This window comes from Etheostoma cragini, chromosome 12 (assembly GCF_013103735.1).
Source record: "Etheostoma cragini isolate CJK2018 chromosome 12, CSU_Ecrag_1.0, whole genome shotgun sequence".
Classification (NCBI taxonomy): domain Eukaryota; kingdom Metazoa; phylum Chordata; class Actinopteri; order Perciformes; family Percidae; genus Etheostoma; species Etheostoma cragini.
Genome location: NC_048418.1, coordinates 22,146,117 through 22,170,820, shown reverse-complemented (window position 1 = coordinate 22,170,820; position 24,704 = coordinate 22,146,117). Strand labels below are relative to the sequence as shown.

Below are 24,704 nucleotides of genomic sequence, written 5' to 3'. Positions count from 1 at the left end.
TTTGTCACTTTTTCCAATGTTTGTCACTTTTTACACTAACTCAATCACTTTAGATTTACGGTTATTTTTGGAATTTAGGGTCAATAAAACTCATTTAAATTGATTTTATTTATTATTCTTAATGTTTGAATAAGAAAAGCAGAAATTAGGAATTATTTAGACTAAAATTAAAGGAAAGTATGTTGATGGATAATCAGACTAGAATATGTCAACTTTTACTCAATACTATTTCAAAACCACTTTTTTTCAAATGCTGTAAAATTGAATAAGACAGCTCAAAATTAATAATAGTAGAGATTTGTACCTGTTAAAGAGTGTTGTGTGGGATCAATCATGTTATTTTGGGTAATTGGCAGATTAATTTTAAAAAGAACATTGATTAAAAAAAACTGGTAAATTTGACCTGAGGACAACCTGAGGGTTACTGTGGAGTGTGGTGATCTATTTACGTGTGGCGTGTTGTGATCTATTTGTGTGTTGCGTGTTGTGATCTATTTGTGTGTGTTCTCCCATTGTTGCTTGTTGTGATCTACTGTATTTGCGTGTGTTTGCTTAATGTTGCATGATGTGATCCGTTTCTGTGGGTTTGCTTACTGTTGCCCAGTGTGATATATTAGCAGGCATTTTCTTACATTTCAGTGCAGTGGCCTCTCATTCCCACCATAGTGATGACCGGACTTTTTTTATGAGTGCCTAATTTCTGTTCAAAAATGTGCTTTCAAAATACAGTTCTCTGTGCACAGAACATACAATTACTTGCTTAGGAATCAGGCACATATCTAACCCCATAGTATACCAACTGTCAATCAGCTGTAATACCAAAGCCCCGCCCACCTGCACCTGCAGCCTGCTAGTCTCGAGCTTCCAGCGGGACGAGGCACAGGCTTTCAGCCGCAGAGGGAGAGACAAGGTAAGCGAATTGGTTCTTTTTTATCGGCGCAATGAAGTTAGAATGTGCCATTACGTTGTTGTTGTTTTTTTTACATTCAGCAACATTGTTTCATAGTTCTAAATCACTTTTGGAGTTTAGTATTCCTCTCTGCCCAGCAGACGAGTACACTCAATGTTACTGATTATTGGAGTTACGGTACATAAAAAGTCATGGCAGGTTTTAAATTGTAAGTTCATTTAGTGAAGCGCGCTGCCGGATTGTTATTATATTAAGAGAGAGAGAGAGAGAGATAGAGGGAGAGATAAAGAAGTAGAGATTATCTTCAGTTTCTCCTCGATGGGGCTTAGTGTGTAGACACTACAGCTCGAACACGTATCAAACCTTACACACTTGCATTCTGATTTCGACATTGGTAAATTGACTTCACACTAGTGCTGTTCTCCCTCAAGGAAATTCCTAGTCTAGCTCATAAGATTTTGTCGATTAGTTGATTAAATGGACAGATCTGTAAAACAGAGTTTCTCCACAAACAATCATGCAAAGGCACCACTTTCCATCTTGTGTTTACTGCAGCTGTGCTCAAAGGTTTCTTGGAAATAATAATGCAGCACAAGTGTAAGAGTAGTGTAAGATACATGAGGCAAGTACACTGCGTGCTTATGTCCATACTGATGGATGACATTTAAATGTTAAAAACTGTGTAAACTATACAGATATACGGCGATGCACAATGGATGTTTGAGGCACAGGGTTATTGACACTTTAATTGGATTTAATTAAAGTAAGTGTAAGGTTAGAGCCCTGTACAGTGATAATATGATCCCAGTAACATAAAGTGAATGTTCAATGAAGGCATAGGTAGCAGATTGTCGCTACAGAGCACATTGTGTGTGTTCTGGAGCAGATGGCTAACAGATTAGCAGCCTCAGATCAGATTAGTTCACTTTGCCCACTGCTTCACTCACTGACTCATAATAACTCTGCTTTTATTTTGTAGGTGTGATAGAGCTGCTCAATTCATCGCAATTTTATTGAAACTGCAATACGGACTAGTGCATTATCCAAATTTCAGGGCGGTTTAGGACCTTTAGTAACGTTTATTCATGTCATTCTGATAAAATACTCCCACATAAATTGTTGTCTTGATTTGATTTGTATTGATAGCTAACGTTTAGCGAGAAAGCAAGCTAAAATTAGCAAGCAGCTAAAACCACCATATCAAAATAAATTTCACGTCAGTGTCACTTGTTGGATGTTTTCAGGGGATAAAGGTTTGTTACTCAGCCCTTCAGAGAGACTAAGCTACTTTGTGTCTGGGGGCAATATGGTCTGTTACCCCGACTGAACATTACACTTTCTGTTACGGCATCATTATTACGCGGCACTGGAATTTGTGCTGGCTGGGTTCTGTGGATGTGACGTGTCCCTGGGTCTTTCATCTCGACTAAAGTCCCTTAGTGGCGGGGAGTGAGGAAGAAAAAACAGGGTAGGATAACTGGCAAATTAGAATTTGCTTTGTCTTTTATCTATATAGCTAACTTTAGCTGGCAAACGTAATCCTGGGTTAGCCCAGTGCTGTTTCACGTTAATTTCACCTTGATCAAAACAATTATACTAAAAATAACTACATGAACTTGTTGAACTATGTTGTAACCTTATAACGTTAAAGTTCCCCGTCGAACATTAACAACAACATAGCACGTTAAGCTGGAGCAGTCTAGGGTGACCATATTTTGATTTCCAAAAAAGAGGACACTCGGCCCGCCTCGAAACACAAATTCAGATAGGCTTCTCAGAGTTTAGTGAACATGCTTTATTATGCCTCAAGGTATAGGTATAAAAATAATATATGTAATAAAATAATATACATAACAACCTGTAACAAAATAATGGCTCTTTTCAAGTAAATAATATGAAATAATCTTCCAAATTATCACCTATTCTGTGTCAGCTTCAAAATTTAGCTTCAAATAAATATCTCTTAAAACCTTTTCAATGTAATAAGATCAATCAATCAAACTTTATTTCTTAAGCACATTTAATAACTACCAGTTTGACCAGAGTGCTGTACATTGACATGAAACAATAAATAGACAGAATACAACACGAGACAAATAATTCATACAGTTCTCATGCCAGATTAAAAGCCAAGGAATAAAAATGTGTTTTTAGTCGTGATTTAAAAACCGGAAGGCTGGGAGCCAGTCTGACATTCATTTAGGTCTGAACATAGAGCATGTTAACCTCCTCCTATCAGCCAAATATCTCCCTGTTATTTCCTTTTATCACAGAGTTACAGCCGATAAACAAGTTTTGATGGTCAAAAGTAAACTTCATAAGAGGTTACATGTTTTCAATTATTAACGAGGGTTTTTCATTTAAAGGTTTGACTACATGCTTATTCGGTAGACCAGTTAGTGTCCTCCACAATCCCAGACTTTCATATTTCATGCTTGTTAACATGAGAAGCAAAACCGGCTGCAATGTCATATGTCTACGTCGGGACGGTTGTCCCCGACCTGGCTGTAATTCCATGGATTTTAAGTAAATGCACAAATATCTGTGTTTTTACAATTATTTGTGGAGGTGAGACATGGAAAAGCGGTTTTAGAAAGATGAAAATATATCTGAGCCCACCAGGTGGGGGGGGGGGGGGGGGGGGGGGGGGGTGGTTGAGTTTTCCCATGTTATCCTATGGAAACTGACGGGTTGGGGGGCGTTATTTGGATGTCCAGTGGTATAATCCATGTAAAACCTAGTAAAACGACATTTTTCCCAATAAAAAAATTATATAAATGGGAAAACCTACTGTTCCAGCTATAAAAATAGCACAATCATCCACAGTATTTCAATAACCGCTAAAATATTAAAGTTGTTTGAAGTTTATATGGCTTTAACTGTATGTTTCATTCCCTCCATGCTGTTTCATTCATCTAGTCCAGGAGGGTTTGTTTTGCGATTTAGGTACAACAAGAAGAGACTTGTTTGCAGACCTTAATGACCTTGAAGGAGCAAGTGGCTTCAACAGCTCAGTGATGTAGACTGGAGCTAGTCCATAAAGGGCTTTAAAAACAAACAATAAAATCCTAAAATCAATCCTAAAATTAACTGGGAGCCAGTGAAGAGAGGCAAGGACAGGGGTGATGTGATCTCGCTTACGAGTCCCAGTAAGGAGATGAGCGGCAGCATTTTGAACAATAATTGAAAAGGTTGTTCGGTGTTCATATGAGCTTTCAAATCTCGAGCACCTTTATTAGACACTGAAACATATGTCCTAGCTTTGCACACGATGCACTCCGCCTCCCACTTGTCCCAACAAGGACAGTACGCGGAAAGTTTTTTTTGCAGTTCAACTGTGAAGCTGCACTAACGCTTCGGCATTTTGTGTTCAATGCTGCTCCGCGGTCCAATCTTCTCCCTGTATGTGCTCCCTGTCAGATCTATTATAACCCCCCCCAGACGCCTTGCAAAAGAGGATGTTTGGTCACACTAGATGATCAATATGGAAATGTATCAATAATTAAAATCTCTGCTGTATGGATGTGTTGTAAGTGACAAGTAATCAATGACAACATGATTCTGTGTAGCAGAAAGCAAGCTGTATTACGATTACTAAGTGTGATTCTTTCTGTGTGATTTACAATTACTCCCGAACACATTGTCTGGGTACCTGTGTGTACAGGATCAAAGGTTATATGACGCCACTGCCAGGTGTCTGAATGAAATGTCCTTTGCCATTATTATTAATTATATAACATATTTCTCTGGGTTTGAACTCTGTTGGAAACATTTAGGATAGTGTAATGTGTATGTTACATATTGTACCTTTTTAAAAGGCAAAATCTGTGTCAAACCATTCTGAGTATAGAATTGCACAGATGCCCCAGCCTGTAAATCCTCTCTTACAGACTTAAGAATACATCTTTGTTTGGCACAGAGCCTCATAAATATCACACTATAATTAATTACATTTTTTTAATGACTTGAAGAAAGAGAAAATTCTACACTCTGCTCTAGCTGCAGCATCAGCAGTTATTAAATAAAACAAAAGTTTGGGTCCTCTCTGGACCTTTGCTAGTAGTATTTTCATCATGAACACAACTATGGTCTCAAATCCATATTCTCTCCTGGTGTGGGTTAACTGACAATCTTCTGTCCATGGGAGTGTCTCTCAGTGAACTCACAGTTCATTTATGCTGGGTGGGTGCTGGCAGGGTACGTTGTAGAGCTCGACCAATATTATCGGCCAATATTAGGCATTTCCCAAACTCTTGGCGTTTATAATAGCCGATAATTATTTTTGTTGAAATACTCATCCATCTGAATCATCTATAATGACAAATAGTTCTGATAAATTCATATTTATTTAAAAAACAGACGGTCAATCATGATATGAGTGTTGGTGTTTGGCATTGTTTGTCCACGCTCGAGGGTGCTCTACAACATCCTTGTTGTCAACACTCTATTTATTTATTTTTGTTATTGTGTTTTTGTTCAAAGGAATTTAAGTTTCACATCTTAAGTTTGCAATTTTTTTACATTTTATTTATTATTTATTTATTTATTTATTAATATATTTTGATATTCTGTTGTGACAATAAAACAAATTATTATCATATTATTTTAGTGGGAACTCATAAATAACTACAAATAACTAATGTGAGGAAAATCTGTTTGTTTTTTATGCGTTTCTGGATTTTCTTTTAAAATATATATTGGATTTTAAATAACAAAATATTTCTATTGTGTCAGCCTTAAAAATCCTTTATTGGTCGGAAGTGCCTTGTCTGAGGTAGTTATTAGGACATGAGTATTTAGTCCTCTCTTTCACTGTCTGTTTGGGGACCTGACCTGAGGCAGTGGGTCAGTAGCACGTTCGCATAGTGTTTGCTGGGTCAATGTGTCTGAACCAGTCACATGGAAATAGAAGCAGTAAATTCATATGTTTCTTTCTAAGAATAGGCTCCACCCCTGACCCCCTTATTTATGTGACTATGTTTAAACCCCCACTACAAACACTTCTGACCCATATATATATAAAAAGATTTCCCAAACATTAGTTATTTGTAGTTATTTATGAGTTCTCACTAAAATAATACGATAATAATTTATACAGAACAGAGGAACATCAAATTTATATTAATGTTCTGATAAATAAAATGTATAAAAATACAAACTTGTCAGTTCAGAGAATGTCACGTAGCTTGCCAGCCCTTGGCAACAACAAGTCAAATTTTATAAATTTACAAATGGGACTGGTTTGATCCCTATAGTGTGATTTGCAACAAGTCTGTCTTTCTTAGTCATCCAATAGACTATTAAGTACAAAAGGGGTCACTAAATGTACTTTTCGTTGTCCAGCGGGGATGATTAAAGGACTGTTTTGGTGCACTAAGTTAAATGTATTAGGCTTAAACAAATTTTAGGTACTATGTTTACTAACATCCCTGTAATTTTGGATTTGATATTAATGCTTGTTATTTGTTTAAGAACTACCTATCAGAGAGACAACAATCTATTAAACTGGGTAGAAACAGTCATAATCTTATTTTTTAAGATAATTTTTGGGCATTTTAGGCCTTTCTTGTTTAGGCCCTTTAATTGACAGGACAGATGAAGACAAAGGGGAGAGAGAGGGGAAATGACTTGTAGCAAAGGGCTACTAGTCAGAGTCAAACCCGGGCCCATTGCGTCATGCAGCAAATCTCGTTTTATGTGTATAGTATGGGTGCCTGCTCTACCAACCGAGCTATCTGGGCTGCCCAATCCTGAGTATTTAACAGTAAAAAAATTGTTCCTCAGGCTCAATTTAAAGTCCAGTTCTTTTCAACACATATATCAATAATATAATCTGTGGTAAACTGGTATACCCATCGGAATGCGGATGGACCAAAGGGAATGTTTGGGGTTATTGAGAGTTCAGAACAATGGAGCGTTGGAGAATTGAGCAATCCCTGTGTCAACCCGCAGTGGGTTGCGTTGCTCCGTCAGGTCAGCGATAGGTGGTGGTCTCATTACCCCAGAATAGATGCGCTGGATAAAGCCCAGTGCACTCTCACGTCAGCCTTTAATATATTTATTTAATTAATTGATTCCTTTTTATATCAAAATTTACATTATTTTTTTTTATGCATTTACTGCCTTATTTATTTATTTATTTCATGATTTAAAAGGCCTATTTATTCATGGATGCATTTAGTTAATATTGAATAAAACGGCATTCCATAACTTTAAAAAAATTAAAAAATAAATTAATCTGGACCCCTGGGTCACTCACAGCTGACCCCGGCTGTAGCGCTCTCCGTGTCTATGCACCGCTGTACGGTATGTGAAAGAGTCATATAATACGGGAAATTAAGAGCAGTATAGCTGCCAGCACTAGGGCAGGGCGTAAACAAATAGTGTCATTCATTCCTGTCTGCTGACTGACGACTGTACAACTGAGGAGGACACACTGTCTCATTAACTGCTGGCCAATATTACTAATTTGTTGTTAGTATGTGTTGTCAGGATGGGAATTATTTTCACGGCAAAGATCAGATAGATAGTTTAAAAGCTGGACACCCCCACCCTCCCCATCCCCCCCCATCCCCCCAGTCAGCCGGCTGACCCACTGGATAGAAATAGCTGTTTATAAAAAGCCAGAGCAGTGTGTAGGAAGTCACAGATATCTGCTCCTATTAAAGCAGCAACACACCATGGGGTCCCCATGGGGCGGCTGTTGCTCACTGGGAGAGTGGTCGCCTGCCAATCGGAAGGTTGGTGGTTCCATGTTGAAGTGTCCTTGGGCAAGACACTAAAACATCAATTTTGGGTTGTTATTATATAATGCACCATATTACATTTTTATTAAAAACATCCACTGCATTATGTAATCATTTATTATAAAAAGCGGGGAAATTAATACATATTAGATTATGTTTTTTTTAGTGATGTTTAAATAATGTGGGTGTTATTACAAAATGAAGTGAATATGTATTAGATTTTGACATTGTTATTACATAATGCAATGTTACAAGGTGTTTAAGAAGTGTCCCATGTGTCTCTGATGTCTCCTGCAGCAGAATGGAGGAAGCTACCCTGCTGAAGGAGAGGCTCCACGCCATCACCGTAATGCTTTACTCTACTCATACCTACTATCATTATCTGCTACAATAAACTAACCTCAACTTGTGTTATATCTGCACAACTCTGGTAATTGTGCCTTCCGTGTATTTGGAGTCCTTGGTCCCTGCTCTGTAATCTCATTTGAGCGTTTTTTCTTTAACGGTGCAGGAGAAGCGTCGCATTCAGGAAGACATCAGGCAGAGGAAACTTGAACTGGACCAAGAAAAACTCAGTCTCCAGCATCTAAAGGTTCACTGCGTCCATTTACACGTTAACATTGTCTCAATTTATAAATAGTCAGTAATAACACCAGATTATCAATTTGGGATTATCTCTTATTAGCGTGAATAATCATGCTGTCCATCTGGTGGTCCACAAATGGTCCTTCATTAGGGATGAGACCATACACTCAACTCACAATTCACTACCATTCACGATTTTAAGTTCTTAAAACCATTTTCTTTAACAGAATAAAATGACTAAAAAATATTCCTTCATTTATATAAACAGCAGATGTGTCCTCTTATCAATGGAAATAGTATTTATCTTACATTTAAAAAAAATGTAATCATATGACTCAACTTTAATCAGAAATACTTTAAATTACTTATTTGAAGTGTAATAACAATAACTCATAACAACAACTCTTCACCAGTCATTTCCTGTTAAACAACAAAATGAAAAGCAACACTAGATGGCGAAGGGCGTTTTACAACATTATTGAACGCAACACAACCTTAAGAGCCAAACTAAAACACAACACCAGTCCCGTCTCTGTAATTATCTGACAGTCCATGCTGTCTCAAAGGTCAGTGGGACTCCTCTGTGTCTTTAGCTGCAGGCTGTTGGACGACACGTTTGGGATCCTTTCCAGTCAAATACATTCACACTTTACACCGTTTAGCCGTCAGAAATGTAACCGTGTTAAAGTCAGCTAACGATATGAGCTAACGGCAGGCCAAAGTTACCTGCTGTGCTAGCCAGTGTCACACCCTGGGCTGTTTACAATTGCATCGCAATTCTTTTTTATTATTATCTTAACTTCATCTTACACATTTAGATAGATTTTGAAACAATTTAGGATGCACGGTTCTATCCCTACATATGGTCTTTCCGTGAGAGGCTTGGTGGTCCGCCAGCTGTAGCTGGGTACCTGAATTAATCCACATAACTGTTATTTCTTCTGAAATCCTCAGAAGAAAGCTCTGAGAGAGCAGTGGCTGCTGCAAGACTCAGCTTCCCATAATGCAGCAGGCTCTGACCAGCAGAAGACCAGAGCACTGCAGCGCAACATCAACAGGTACATACAAAGCCATGCCCATGTACATGCACACATATACACAAACACACAATTTTTACAGCGCTTTGGTGCAGATGACATCATATGCTGATTTGCATGTTGGTGACATCATATTATTTGCATGAAGCTTAGTGAATGTCTGTTTCAGCGAGGGAGAGCTCACTAAAACAATAGATGAAGCAACAGCTTGTCACTAAAATAAGAACATTACCTACGCTAGCTACAAGAGAAAATCCGACAGGAAGCCATTCATTTTCAATGGGAGTGGCCGTTTCTTAGCGACAAGTGACGAGCTTGTCGCTGCCACGAGCAAACAGACGGCCAAAACAGACAAGAAATCTATTTTATACAAATGCTGAGTGATGCGAAAAAGTCACTGCCAATTGAAATGAAGGCAGCGTGATGCATATGTACTTCGGTTGCTTGATTCGCAGAAAATCATTCAAGAGGGCAGAAACGCTTCAGGACATAATATTTCTGTACAAATCTGATACGTTTGGCATTTCATCTCATATATTTTGATACTTCTATCGAGAGATTTTTTAAATCCAAAAACATTGTTCTTGTGACTTGACAGTACCTCTAAAGTGACTTGTAAGACGTACTTGAAGGTAGCACCAAAGAATTTCTCTTTACTGTTGCCAAGCAACCAGGAGTAGGCTAGGCACATCCAGGAGTGCCTATCAAGTGAGTGCGTGTTGTTCTCTTTTGTAGCTAATGTGACTGTAGGGTTTTGCTAACTTCATTCTCACCAACACACACATCTCCTTCTCTCTCCACCATACACTGGCTACCAAGTGCCGCAGCGTGCGTGACAAGCATGTTTGTGTGCCGCTGTACTGTGCTGGTACTCAATACGTTTTTTTACTGCCTCAGACTTGGCCATTGGTCTCAGAAATGTTCTAGTTGGTCTGGAGTCCAGCACAGTCTGCAGCATCCTCCTTCAGAACACAACCGTTGATGAAGCACTTCTTCAGAGAACGGGTATTAACAGGTTTTATTCAGAGTACATCTAGAATGGGCAATGTTGTAGGTCACCTGGTAAATGCCCGGCTGCTTCAATCATTTTCATTTTTACCAGACATTTTCCATCAGCAGTCCAGAATGCTCTTGGTCCACCAGAATTAAAAAACTTCACACTTCAGCTTTATGTGACTTAAATCAGGGGTCTACAACGTGTTTTAAGCCAGGGACCCCTTAGCTGAAAGAGAGACCGAGGAGGGGCCCCCTACTACACATACTGTATACAATTGAGTTGCATATTAAACAGGGCCGAATGGATGAATCATGTTGTAAATTATCTGGCCTAATTTGATCATACAGTCTTGTTACTCTGCACTTTTATTTTGATCATTACAAATAATGCAACATGATCATCTTATAATAGAAGAATGTCTTTCTCCTCACATAAATTATCAACAGAATATCTCTCATTTGGACTCAGTCTTGTCTTAGACTGGACACAAGCGGTCTTGACTCCAGCTGTGGTGTGTGTGTGTTTGTGTGTGTGTGTGTGTTGCTCACACAAAACTATAACAGCATAATTGAGAGAGACAGGTTAAAGAGAGGAGCCTAGTCGGGATTGAGCTCCTCCTAACTGGATCGGGCTGTACTGCCCTGCCTCCTTCTACTTTGATTATATTATTAAGTATAGGGTAAATGAATCTGATGACTATGAAGAGAAGCAGAGAAGAGAAGGGGTGCTGTGTCTGCAGCAACTCCTCACTCTCTAACTATAAGCTTTATCAAAGAGGAGGGTTTTAAGTTCAATATGAAATGTGGTGACGGTGTCGGTGTCCCAAACCCAGAACGGGAGCTTGATAGCTGAACGCTCTGGCTCCCATTCTACTTTTAGAGACTCTAGGAACCACAAGTAACTCTTCAGTCTGGGAACGTAGTGTTCTAGTGGGACAATAAGGTACTAAGAGCTCTTCATGATAAGATGGTGCTTGACCATCTAGAGATTTGTAGGTCAGGAGAAGATTTTAAATTCAATCCTGGATTTTAAAGGAAGCCAATGCACAGAAGCCAATACAGGAAAAATATGTTTTTTCTTAGTTCTTGTCAAAACATGCGCTGCAGCATTGTGGATCAACTGGAGAGTCTTAAGGAACTTATTTGAGCATCCTGATAATAAAGAATTACAGTAGTCCAGTCTGGAAGAAACAAATGCATGGATTAGTTTTTCAGCATTGTTTTGAGACAGGATGTTCCTAATTTGGGCAATGTTACAAAGATAAAAAAGGCCGTTCTTGATGTTTCTTTGAAGTGTGTGTTTAAGGATATATCCTGATCAAAAATAACGCCTAGATTTCTGACAATAGTACTAGAGGCCAGGGCAATACCATCCAGAGTAATTATATCATTGGATAATTAGGTTTGGAGGTGTTTAGGGCCCAGCTGAGTCAGAAAATTGTAGGTCATCCATGATTTTATGTCTTTAATGCATGCTTGAAGTTTAGCTAATTGACTGGTTTTGTCTGGCTTGATTGATAGGTATAATTGGGTTTCATCTGCATAACAATGAAAGCTAATTGACCTATGGAACTTGCGCTCCCATTAGGATAGAAATGGAGGTGGACTCTCTGGAGGGACAGGAGTCGATGATTTCTGCCAAAGAAAGTTTAATCCTAAACAGACTGAAGGCTGTGGAGAAAAGTCCAGGGGACATTATAAAGGTACACATTACACACACACACGTGCGCACGCACACACACACACACACACACACACACACACAGTTGTATTTTAGTGCATCCCTTCTGTTGTATTCACTGATTTGTCTGTCCCGTAGGAGGCCCAGGACAACTTTTTTCCAGGTAAGTGATGACATCATTTGGATGTTTTTACCAGCACCAAAGATGGGTCTGTGTTAAGAGTTTTGTTTTCTGTCCCACAGAGCCATTCCATGTCCCCGAATCCCTCTCTTCAACAGCCAACCAAATCCCTGAAACAAACACACCAAGAAAGAGTGAGATCATTTTTACACATTCCTGTAAAGCCAATTAAAGCCCAGTGTGCATAACCGTTTATGGGATTGGATATAGACAGGTTATGAGTTTGGATATACACAGGTTCATAAGTTCAGGGTTCACTCATAACCCTGAAGTCTGATGGCAAACAACCTTAAAGGAATAGTCCACTGAAATCCTGCATGTTTTTAGGATCAAACACAGGACAGGGATGTGGTCTCCTTGGATTTAGTTACAATGTAGTTGCAACAATAGCATTGTTGCCAGAAAAGATAGTATTTCAACTTTGCATGTTTCCTTAATATGTGATTATGCATCTGGGTCATTTTTGGATGTATTACAGTAAATATATGACATAGTAGACCTTTAAGTTTGTATTTATGATTTATTTTATTTATCAGAACGTTAAGATATTTTTAAGGTCCTCTGTTTTGTTGTGACAATGAAAAAAATTATTATCATATTATTTTAGTGAGAATTTATAAATAACTACAAATAACTAATGTTAGGGAAATCTGTTTATGTTTTGTTATTCGTTTCTGGATTATTAATATTATTTTTTTAGCTCTTTGTATATGTGCGCCTGCTCCACCGTCACTGAGCAAACCGGCCACAGAATTTTTTTAATATATATATCGGGCGATATATCGGAATATTAGATTTTTTAAAAACCAAATATTTGTATCGGTATACAATGTCAAATTGGCTCTTTAGAAATGAAGAATTCATTTAACTATTAAGAATACACACTCCTGGTTTCCATTCCAGTACCCCAGCTTGCTAGTTGGCTTTCTCAAAACCAGGATTAGGGTTTAACCAGATTTAGATTTATCTTACTGTAAACAGCTGAACCTAATGTTGCGTTCCATTTGCCTCAGAAATCAGAGGGGAGAACTTAGAATGACGCCACCCCGAGTTAAACACATTCCAATTACAAGTCAGAAAAACGGGGTAGGGGGACTCTTGCCAGGTTAGCCATTGTGAGCAATATCAGTTGATGACAAAGTATTATCCAGTATTTTGCTTGGCGACATGATAGACGGATAGACAAAGATGGGGAAACAGGAGTGTAAAAATGTTCCTCCTTAGTTAAAAATGTCAAGTGGAACGGCACTTGAAGTGGGATTACCGTCCAACCTCTGTGTTACTCGGTGTTACTTTGTGTCTCTGATGCTTCCACACACATACAAACTTAAAAAAAAGAGTGAGATAAGGGTTTCTGAATGTCCTCTGCCTTCAGTCTAGGCGTGAAGTGTTCAAAATCTCCATGGCTTTTTACGTCACTAGCCGAGACGAGGTGGCTAACCGTAGCATGCTAGCTCATTCTCAATGGCAAATACACAACACACACTAGTTCACCATAATCTCCAAAAGAACTACTTCCATGTCCCTGTTCTTCAGTGTCCTTGTTTAGAAGAAGTCTCCCAGCTAATTCTGCCTTGGACTGACCAAAGTTGGATAAAGAGTTATAAAGCTGATGTGATCTGTGCATGTGCAACTCCCAACAAAGATAGTATAGAAGTGAGATGGCTCACTCTGTAGCTTAAGCAGAGACCCAAACACACAGGGTGAAAACAGGATCTGCAGCAATGTGCAGTACAACAAAATATATATAAAATATGGTGTTTTTTGTGTGAAAATGAAACAATTTTAAACCTTTTCTGGTACAGCCTCAAAATGCAATTATGAACCTGAAAAAGAAGATAATATGGGCGCTTTAAATATAACGCTTTTCCGACTTGTTACTGCAACACAGTCAACTTGGCTGTGACCGTCATTTTCCAGTTCTGGCCTCACCCTTCTGAGGTAAATGGAACACAGTCCATCCAGGAAATGAAGTGCACATGTAAACCTGCTCACTATCTACTGATGATGGAGGTTGGATATCTGGGAGTGGACTGAATGCTTTCTACTCTCACTGAAGTGTGAAGTTCAGGTGAACACATTTGTGCTCACAACAGAGCTATGAGGTTTGGCAAACATAACTGTGGTTGTCTTCCCTCCTTCTGTGTCCCAGCTCTATTTGCCATGGAGATCAATGTGAGTAAAAACCTGCTGACTGGGACGAGCACAGTACTTTCTACTGCAACAGTTCCTCCGGAGGAGTTAGAGCAATACAGCGGACGCAAGGTCTACGACGATGGCAGGAAGTGTGTGTATGCCTTGAATACACAAGAGGTATTCATTTATTATAACCTTTATTTATGTAACACTTTTCAAAACAACAAACAAAACCCCAAACTTATATAAAATGGCACAAATGATTACACACAGTACACAGGCTTCAGGCTACAACCAAATGCTTGCATTTTGCAAAACCTTTTCTGAGACAGTGCAAGTATTTTTCCAACAACTCATGCGACCTGCAAATTTAAGAACTCATTTTTTTATGTTGAGATAATGAGATAACGTCAGTAGCAGCACGCTGTTGGCTTACCGGATTAACTGTACTGATAAACAATAGTAATGTCTTAATGTTTCAGTGTTTAGTTGGGTCACATAGTATGGTTACAGATATGTATTATTTTGGCTCCGGGATATCAGGTATTTTATCTGCTAAACCATAACATTTAGTTGACAAACCAACCAGATTGAAATGGACTAGTAGTCTATTTGTAAATAGTTATTTCTTTTAAATGTATCTGTTAATGTTATGTAGTCATTGTTTTCAATAAATAGTAAACCTTGATTTGACTAGTTTATTACTGAACCCAGCCATCCTGCAACCCACACCACCATGAGTAAACTCTCAAGCTGTGGGAAACACTGGGATATATATATATATACAGTGTTGGTATGAGTAACTGTATACTGTCACATTACAATTTAAATAGCTGATATTTACAGTTACATTGTTGAAATCAGTTGATTACATGTCAATACTTTAAGTTTATTCACTCTCTAAATTAATTAATGCATCCATGCATTTCCCAGAAGCCCCAATATGAAAACAAAATGCTATTTGCATGATCAGTCAGAATGGAGTTAGAGAACGTTTCTGAAATTAGTTTTTAGTAGAGCTTTAAGTTGAGTTTGAACAGCAAGGCTGCTTTGAGCCCTGACAGAAAACACACAATCTCCTTTATGTTTGGGGATTAGGGACTGCAAGCAGAGTGTTTTTGTAAGATCTGAGGTTGAGTATGGGTACATATAGACACAAATATGTTGTGATTTATCAGAGACCCAAACAGACTCAGGAGTGATGAAAGGAAACCGCCGATTCGGAGGTGCGTGAGTGATGGCTAAAGTCAACTAAAGGTCCACTGAAAGAGGACAAAGTGGGGGTTATGTGAACTCTCTTTCCTGTTCTAGTCTGTCCGCAGCATGCTTAGAACATTCTCAAGGTCAGAGAATGCTAAAATGATATGGTTTGGTTCCATCTTATGTTTATGAGATGTAATATAATAATTATATATTCTATTTCCATACTATTTCCATTAGTTTTTGCTGTTGTCATGTGTTTTATTTTTCATTAATTATGGTAATTATCTTGTTTTTACATTGATTCCCTTTTTTATGCTCATTTTTTGTCGTGCTATTCCCTTATTATTATTATTATTATTATTATTCGTAACACTATGATCAACAGTTGGATTGAGTAAGATAGATAGAGGATAATTCCTGCATTTCTGCACTAGGGTAAACAGAGGATGCCAGGTGTGTTTATTGTCTTAAACAGGATTGTTTCAGATTGTTGACACTCATTGTGTTCACCCAATAATAACCCAAACTTCCTTTCTACTTGATCAGAGCTGTGAGTCGGAGCTGTCAGCCAATGAGGTGGAACATTTGCTGAGAAGCGCCACAGTGCATCGCCAAGCAAATCAGCTGAACCCTAGCAGGAGGGAGGAGCATTGCTTTTGCCACCACCAAGATGAGAGAGACACAGGGGGAAGGGTTGACCTCCGAAAGCAGCGAGCATATCTGGCTAACCGTCTCCTCGGAAACAACATAGCAGAGAAAGACTTGAGCTGCTGGGAGACGTGGCAGAGGAAACCAGGGCCTGAGCATTGCTGTGCTCAGCTGGAGAGCCAAAACAGACGGCACCAAGAGAGGAATAACCAAAGCATTAACCTTGGCAACCACAAGAGGGCAGGGCAGCACTATGGCAACCAGATCGATGGTCACTCCAATTCCTACCCAGTGAGAAACGGTAATATTGTTGCAAGCCACCACACACGCAGCAGCAGCAGCATCCCAAGCAACAGTGTGGCCAATGGAGGCCCTCCTCCCAGGTCACATGACCAGGAAGCAGTGTCTGCCTACCAACCGCAGCTCTGCTACACACCAGCCAATCATATTCCTTACATCAGCGTGGACAAAGAAGAAGTGTACTGCTACCACAGCGATGATGCCATGTGCAGCGGCAGAGTGCCCTCCCCCCTCTATGCAGATGACACCCCCTACACCATACTCAACGCCATGGAGACCACTGAGCCAATCACAGCCATCTTCATGGGCTTCCAGACAGCGCAGGACGACAGCAGGCCAGTTAAGGAGTGTGAGGACTCGCTGAAGGCAGAGCTGGTCATCATTGAGGACGACGAAGACAGCGAGGACGACCTCAGCATGAAGGAGAAGAAGTGCTACGTCCAGCCTGGAGAAAAAAGTTATTCAACAGGAAGCTCAGCCAATGGAAACGTTGGACGGATGGAGGGAGTTGGAGACAGATGGACGGAGAAACGGGTGGGACCAGGTATCAGAAAGATCCAGAAAAAACACAAAGCCTGCTGTACAGTCTGCTAACAATACTGGCTGATACATGACTGAGTGTCAAGTCTACTAACAATACTGGCTGATACATGACTGAGTGTCAAGTCTACTAACAGTACTGACTAATACATGACTGAGTGTCAAGTCTACTAACAATACTGGCTGATACATGGCCGGGTGTCCAGTCTACTAACAGCACTGACCGACACATGGCTGAGTATCCGGTCTACTAAAAGTACCGACTGATACATGGCTGAATGTCCAGTCTACTGCACACATAGCGACAACTGTGATTGGTTATTTTTTGTTTTTGTATCTCTCTGGTCTATATTAAAATTGTTAATAGTAATAATAGTGATGTTAAGAAAGGTGCTCTTTTTCCTTAACAATTCAGTAATTAGACATAGGCAAACCGAAGGGGGGTTGGAGTCAAATGCTGAACTCAACATTAAAGCCTTTAAGCAGGCTTTACCCATTGCTAGAGCTCTACTAATCCATAACTTTTATTCAATGAATGAAATGGCTACATACTGTGAGTAAGCAAAATTAGGCAAACTTTAGAAATGTGGCAAATAAAACAAGTTACAAAAATGCATGGATGCTGTAATTTAAAAAAAGACATATTTTAAATACAGTTTGCGCCAATCAGTGACGATCACTCCTGCAAACTCCACCCTGAAGGGTGTTGTATTTCCAGAAAGAACTCATTCCTGTCCCTGCAGAATGAGTTCCACAAAAGGTTTCTAGTCCCTTGGGAAAGTTCCTGCCGTGCGAAGGGGCTTTGGAAATAAGCTGGTGAACATAGTGGAGCATTAAGCAGCTAAAGAGAATAACAGACTTACATCATCAGTTGAACACAGACATGACTTCAAATAAATGCTTGTTTTGCTCCATGTCTGCCAGATATGTTGAAAATGCTATCGTTTTCTTAAGATATTAGCCTTGATAACTTTGTAATATGTCGCCTTTGGCAGCTTGTCATGGACATGTTCTGCCAATAGGTGGCCAAAGAATTAATTATGCAATTAATGCAGATCAAATACAACATTCTACCAAATATTTGTTTAATGAGCATCAAACATTCAGCCCCTGTAGTCCTGGCTTTACAAAGGTTGTATTTTCATTCTTGGAAGAGAACATTTACTGTGATCAGCCAAAGTTCAGGATAGGGTTGGCATTGAGAACCAATTCTTACTTGGAATCATTTAAAAAAATTACAATTCCAGTAGAATCATTTCTTTATTGGAATTGTTTGGAGGATTTTGGTTTCAAATCCAAACATTGCTTCCCAATTTAAAATAAGCAAGTTTTGGTTTATGTAAGCAGCCATGCAGCTATGGAACGCGGTAAGCGGTGCTCTAGTGTGGCTTTATTTTACACTGAAAAAGCCCTGTAAAACTGCAACCCAACATTGAATCAAAAATAAAACGTTGCTCTTATTTGTGAAATAAGCATGTGAACCATTTCAACTCCAACCCTCAAAGAATCGGAATTAGAATCGGAATTGTTAAAATCCAAACAATGCCCAACCATAGTTCAGGACCATACAGTATTTAGGGCTGGGTATGTGATACCTTAAAAGTATCCACCCAAATAACCCAGTACCAAGTATTATCAAAACTTCTCTAGTCAAACCATACCAATATTCTATCTTTTTTGGTCCCAGATCTAGAAAAAAAAGACAATCACTGCAGGGGTTGTTTATTGGAATCCGGAGTGTGATTGGCCGAAGACTGTTGCAGTAACAACCCGGACAGACAAATGTGGTGAAGTTGAGCATGGGGATTATTTTTATTATGAAATATGACGCATACAAGGACTTCTGGTGATTGGCCCTCATATTACACATATGATACATACATGGCACTTAGCACAGAGACTGTGTTACTCAGTTTTTAAGGCATTGCAACTCTCCAATCTTTAATAACAAGCAGCTGCTCATAGGGTGTAGACAGATTAGTTTTTCACAATGGGAAAGGAGAGGTATCCATGTGCTGGGCAATGTGATGGTCTCAGATCATTTTAAGACCTTAAAGACAGCTAAAACTTACAGGACACTTCATTCTTTTTTATTTACAGCTTAGGGTATCCCTCAAGTCCCATGGTATTTCATGGAATCAGTCCCTAGAACACCACCATTCCATAGAACCATCAGTTCAAGAGGGGCCTCCAAAAGGTTTAGCCTTCACACTTTACTCAAAATTGCTTGACACTTCTTATAAGACTCCCTATAGACAGGCAATGTATAGGTGACATCCCAAACTTAGATCAACATTGTAATTGGGACTCTGTTGGGCTAACATTTTGCTAGTGTACCGCAATACCGACCATCAACAAATTCACTTGAACTATGTGCACAGAACTTACCTAACTGCAAAGAAAATGCACTTTGTGAAAATTGTACATAGGCCCCTTTGTTCCTTATGTTCTTTGGGGGTCCATGGACCCTTAATCCCATGTTCTGGGATGGCCCGTCTGTAGCTCACTTTTGGAGGGAGGTAGCCATCTGTTTATATGATATGTTTTTATAATTGCACCTGTACCTGCACCCGTCTTAATTATGAACGATCTTTTTAAGTTGACAGTTTGTGACTATCAGAAGTAAATAGTTTGGCAGGCTTAAAGGTGCCCTGCCACACAAAACATTTGTTAAAATATGTTCAACCGTCATTGCTGTCTATTGTGTTAATGTTGTGAATGTGAAACGTCCTTTGTCAGCTCTAGCCACTGAAAAGAAATAAGCGGAAAAATCAGGCCAATCACAAACGCTGGTTAGTGTGAAGTCATGTTGCCTGATCTTACACCATGCTGATAGCCATGCTCTCATTGGCTAGCCAATCAGAGTCAAGCCTGCAGTCTTCCTGCAGGCTTTCTATACCAAGCTAGAATGGCTTGAAACAAGGTAACCAAGTCACAGAGTCCATGGAAGAACTTCAGACATTACCAAAAAAGTAATGAAATTTGTGTGGCAGGGCACCTCATTGCAATGTGTTAGAAACAATCTGACAAATTTTCTATCACTCATTGGGTTCTCACATTTCTCAATGTTATCCACATGGAAAAATCCTCTGCTTGTACAAATGGGGTTAAGGCAGACAACCTGGAGCAATGACATCTGGCTGCTGAGAAATGAAAGGCGTTGGTGTAATCAGTAGGATCGTTTCCATCCAATTGTCAAGCCAACTTTTAAAAAAAGAAAAAAGAATGCTAATAAGCGTTTCCATCAACTGGTTTAGAGTGATTAAACTAGACTATGCAAAGTGTAGTTTTGTCACAGGTTAAAAGTAGCATTGTAAAAGTGGGGCATCTGTGGGTTGTGGTAGACATTTGGTGTCAGCATGACAACCATTCACTGTGTATATAAGATGTGCAGGGCCATAAAATTCAAGCTTTACCCGACGTGGCTGAGGCGCAGGCTATAGCGCACCACAACTCCACTACGCACCTTTTGCCAGTGTGTAAAGTGTATGGCGCATTGGATGGCACCCATATCCCAATCCTTCCCCCATCAGTTGTATATCAAGACTATTGTCATGTGAATTACACGTTTGTCACAACTTATTCGGCAAAGCTATTTCCATCTTCCATTTTGGGCTTTTTTTTTTCTGAAAAAGGCACACAAAAAAAACATGTTTGCAAATTTGAGGCCGTTTTTTCCAAATTTCACCGTTTCTATCCTAATGCAATACTTCAAAATGCGCATAAAAATATGTTGATAAAAACATGGCAATTGTTCCATCAATCAGCAGGTCTTTCATCTTGACCCTGGAGGTTCTTGGTGTCAGGTGCGGGGAGGGGTAGTTACATTTTTTTTAAAGTATTGTTGTTATTGTTTTAATTGTATTTTTAGGTTTCCTCTGTCTGTTTTCTGTCTTTGTATTCCTACTAAAAAAATAAAGACGTGATAATACAAGCGTTGTACAATCACAGTACTGTGTTTCACAATGTATCAGTAGAAGAAATTTCCACAGTTTAAAGGTGAAATTATACTTTTCTAAGTCCAAAACAGAAGAAGAAAACTAGAACTGCAAGCAGTTATGACCGAGGTCTAAACCTCATTGCGCCAGTTATCCCAACGCAAGTCAAAATCGGCAAACTGGCAGAGCGTGAAAGCGGAACCCAAAGCGGAACGTGGGGAGGAATTATTGAGAGGTGTGAGCTACAAGGTCTAAAGTTGATTACCATTCCAAATATGCCATTAAAGGTGCTTGAAGCAATGTCTTTCGTTTTTTAGGCTTCAATCTCACCATCTGCTAGCTCCCTGATACGCTGTAAAAAAACACAATCCTTGTAGAGAGCCCAGGCTCCAGAAACAACAACAAAAAAGAACCGCACCAACCTGCACCACGAAACATAATAGTCTTCCACCCAATAACTGAGAATAAAGGATTTGGGGGGGTTAGTGCACAGAAGGGAAGGTGAGGAGACAAGATGAAAAGGAGGAAATGGCAAGCTGGCTTTCACATTGATTGACAATACTTTAAACATCAACAAGAACTGACATCACCCAACGTTGCTTTGAGCACCTTTAATTGATTGAGTAAAAAATCCAAAACCGATCTACGTCGACAAGAGCACCAACTGATGGCTAATCTTTATATATTGAGTTATCTGCCAAAACACAAATTGATAATAAGTCTGCCCTTATTGCAGATACTTTCTAAATTTGGCATAGCGCATTGTAGTGCAATGTTGAACTCTAATCTTAACCTTTTTGCTGATAGAGTTTAAATGGACCGAGATATGATACATGTCATGTTTGGTAGCTAGCTAGGATAATTTGTTTGGTCGACGAACCCAAAACCCAAAGCGTAACAATGCAAAACGCACACATCAGGAAATGTCAAGAGGTGTGAGCCGCAAGGTCTGCGGTACATTGCCGTTACAAGTATCCCAGAGCCCTAAAGGATTTTTGACAACCTCTGGTCAGTCTGATTTTATTTTCTGGAAAAGCTGAGCACGGAGGTCACTGTTAAAAAGGTTGTAGGACCGTAAAGACAAATCGGAACATGAATCTCACAGATAAATATTGATAACACACACACAGCAATGTCACTAAAGCATTTGTGTTGTCTTAGACAGTTATATATATTTGGAGTCATCCAGTGCAATTATAAACATATTGAACATTATAACTCATACAAAGGACAAATTAGTTATATTTCTTACATACAGTGTATCAATCTTGCATGTAACAGTATGGATCCCTTGTACAATGACCCAGAAAAACTGTAGGCTTCTTGGCTGGATACAAAACCTTCTGTAAGGGATAGGGAGACAACAAAGACATCAGCAGAACAGGGCAACTGTTTGTTTCTACTAGTTATTTTATTAAGTTACAAAGTTATGAATCAGAAGTGGAGAAGGGATAAAAAGGCCCAAAATGGTCTCTGTTGGTTATAGAGCCCCCTAATGGACTGTCTTTACCACATTTGGTACAGAGCCTCCGAGCAGCATGCTAAACAATCATCACAGGTTTAGTGTTGATAGCATTTTACTGTGGCAGATATATTGCAATTGCAAATTTCCCATTTAAATGCATTGAGTTTTTAGACAAAACCAATAAATGGTGATTATAGCAATCCCTAATGGCCAAGCTTCACCAAATTTGGTACAGAGCATCAGGGTGGGATGGGAAACACTGCCCTCAAGTTCTTTGCTGATAACATTTAATTTTCCCAAGATATAATATGATACGTGTTTGGCAGAGATGGGAGTACCGAAGTACAAATACTTTGTTACTGTATTCAAGCAGATTTTTCAGAACTTTTTACTTTTACTCCTTACATTTTAACAGGTACTGTTAATCAGTCAATATTAACACATATGATAGCCTATTTCTAATGAATAAATGCACAAGCAGAGTATTGAGGAGCTTGAATATATTGTCATGATCAGTGTAAAATGAATAGAGCAGATAGTGTTGCTCCCTCTGCTGGTGCTAACACCTAATAACTCACAGTTTCAGATTTCTTCTCATTTCTACGATGAGCTAAACAAAGTGCTTTTGCAGTGTTCTACAGTGATGTGTACTGTTTTACAGTAGGATTCAGAGAGGTAACCAGAAAAATGAAAGTGTATGTATTGATTTCAAATAACTAATCCTGCTAGAAACCAAATAGGTGGACATTCTAATACATATGATGAGATATGAAACAAAGATGTGATCAAAAAATGTATTTATTTATTCTTTGCGCAGAGAAGCTTCAGTTCATCATGAGAGTCTGATAGAATGAACAGAGTCTTTGAGAACTTGCTTATTACCCCTCTACCAAGCTGACAGCACTGGCGAAGGGATCAAATAAACAGCCCTGATCGGCCCCTACAAGTCTAAGAATGCATGGGAGGTAGAGATGCCAGTTTAAATCACTTTCTGCACCTGGCTTATCAGAAGAACATACAACTTGGACTGGGCACACACATCACACACATTGAACTGTGTTTGTCTACAATTTCTACAGCATGTGTAATGACGTTAGTAAACCTAATGAACCATTCTGTATGTATGTGTGTGTGTGTGTGTGTGTGTGTGTGTGTGTGTCAGGTACAGAGGAGGAGTGAAGAGGAGGCCTTGTGTCCTAACTGACATCATGCTGCTGTGACGTCCCTATAGTTGGAACAGCATTCTAAAGAATGTATTAGTATTGCCATGAAATAGGTCATTGGTCAAAAGAGTGTCCTCTGCTAAAAGAAAATAGTAAGATGTACAATGTGAAGTCGGCTGGTTTGGCTTTCACTATTCAGCGTCCTACACCTGGTATTGCAGCAGAACTGGTGGCTCCATTTCAGGTGCAGGCTAAACCAGTAAATACTTCAGAGATTGACTTGTGTTATTCTCCATTTGTGTCTGGAGGCTTTGTAAGCTTCTTAGTAGTGATGAAAAAGGTTCAATAACAATTTTGAGGTACTCAGGAGCATTACAAAGCTTTGCAAGAAGAAATATTTGCCCTTTTCTCCATTATCAGACACAAGTAGCTGTGTTCCCGTTTAGGGGATGGGTTCTGTGGACTATGTTTGTGCCTGTTCACAAAGTGCATCTGTCATGTGAATTGGTACAGGGGGAAGTAGAATAAGTTGTTCATCCAGAACTACCAGTTAAAGGAATTATTCATCATTATTTTGGGAAATGACCTGGTAGAAGGTTGTGTGGCCAGATGATGTAAGACCAAACGGTGTACACCTACCTGACCAGCCAATACAAATAATTATGTCAGCTTTAATTTCGGAAACTCCAGAGGTCCCTGAAAATAGAAAAGGCAATGTACACAGTCTTGTCTTTAGAGACGCAAGTGGCCACTAATCCAGAGCAAAATGTTTCTACAGTCCGTTACTTGTGCTATGACGGCTGCTCTGGCTGACAGTAAAGAGGTTCCAGGAAAATCTTGTGATTCGGAAGATTGAATTGTCAATGCCAAGAGAGCTTTCTATTTCTCGATTAGGTGCAGTGAACGAACAAAGAGCTGACAAGTCTTTAAAAGATTTCCGAACAGGTTTTGCCATTTTCCCGGGTAGAAGATACACAGGTTTTTCATACGGGATGACCTTTTGTTCAGAGTATGGCAACCACATGGAAAGGGATTTAGTGGTGATCCAGTGGTGCAAGTTGTAATGCCTTCAAAATATAAGTAATCCAGGCAGCTTACGATAATGTTGCAGGACATATGGGTTCAAAGAAAAGCTACAATTGTGTGCTTAAGCATTTCTTTTGGCCATATATGAA

The 24,704-nt window shown here is 39.3% G+C and overlaps 2 protein-coding genes across 3 annotated transcripts in view; one reads left to right on the top strand and one right to left on the bottom strand.

The window, feature by feature from the left end:
- Positions 1-863: 863 nt before the first annotated feature.
- Positions 864-17,257, top strand: LOC117954142 (palmdelphin-like). 2 transcript variants are annotated; one of them, XM_034887704.1, is made up of 9 exons: positions 864-910; positions 7,954-8,002; positions 8,168-8,248; positions 9,196-9,299; positions 11,863-11,977; positions 12,094-12,118; positions 12,199-12,270; positions 14,289-14,449; positions 16,022-17,257. In XM_034887704.1, exons 2-9 carry the CDS (start codon positions 7,958-7,960, stop codon positions 17,015-17,017), a joined length of 1,599 nt encoding a protein of 532 aa, XP_034743595.1. In that variant the 5' UTR covers positions 864-910; positions 7,954-7,957; the 3' UTR covers positions 17,018-17,257. The 2 variants fall into 2 exon arrangements, with proteins under 2 accessions (XP_034743595.1, XP_034743594.1); XM_034887703.1 differs by having other exon boundaries at positions 867-910; positions 7,957-8,002.
- A 6,224-nt stretch (positions 17,258-23,481) lies between these two features.
- The window catches only part of LOC117954140 (zinc finger CCCH domain-containing protein 13-like), a 33,901-nt gene continuing 32,678 nt past the window's right edge, over positions 23,482-24,704 (bottom strand). Inside the window, exon 7 of the mRNA XM_034887695.1 lies at positions 23,482-23,523. The gene's annotated coding sequence lies outside the window, so the exon portion shown is untranslated. The remainder of the gene's footprint in view (positions 23,524-24,704) is intronic.

Bases quoted from the DNA above. Each gene is read 5' to 3' on its own strand.
- LOC117954142 (XM_034887704.1), top strand. From the start codon at position 7,958: ATGGAGGAAGCTACCCTGCTGAAGGAGAGGCTCCACGCCATCACC. The intron at 12,119-12,198 runs GTAAGTGATGAC...TCTGTCCCACAG, and splicing joins CCAGGACAACTTTTTTCCAG to AGCCATTCCATGTCCCCGAA. The intron at 14,450-16,021 runs GTATTCATTTAT...CTACTTGATCAG, and splicing joins ATGCCTTGAATACACAAGAG to AGCTGTGAGTCGGAGCTGTC.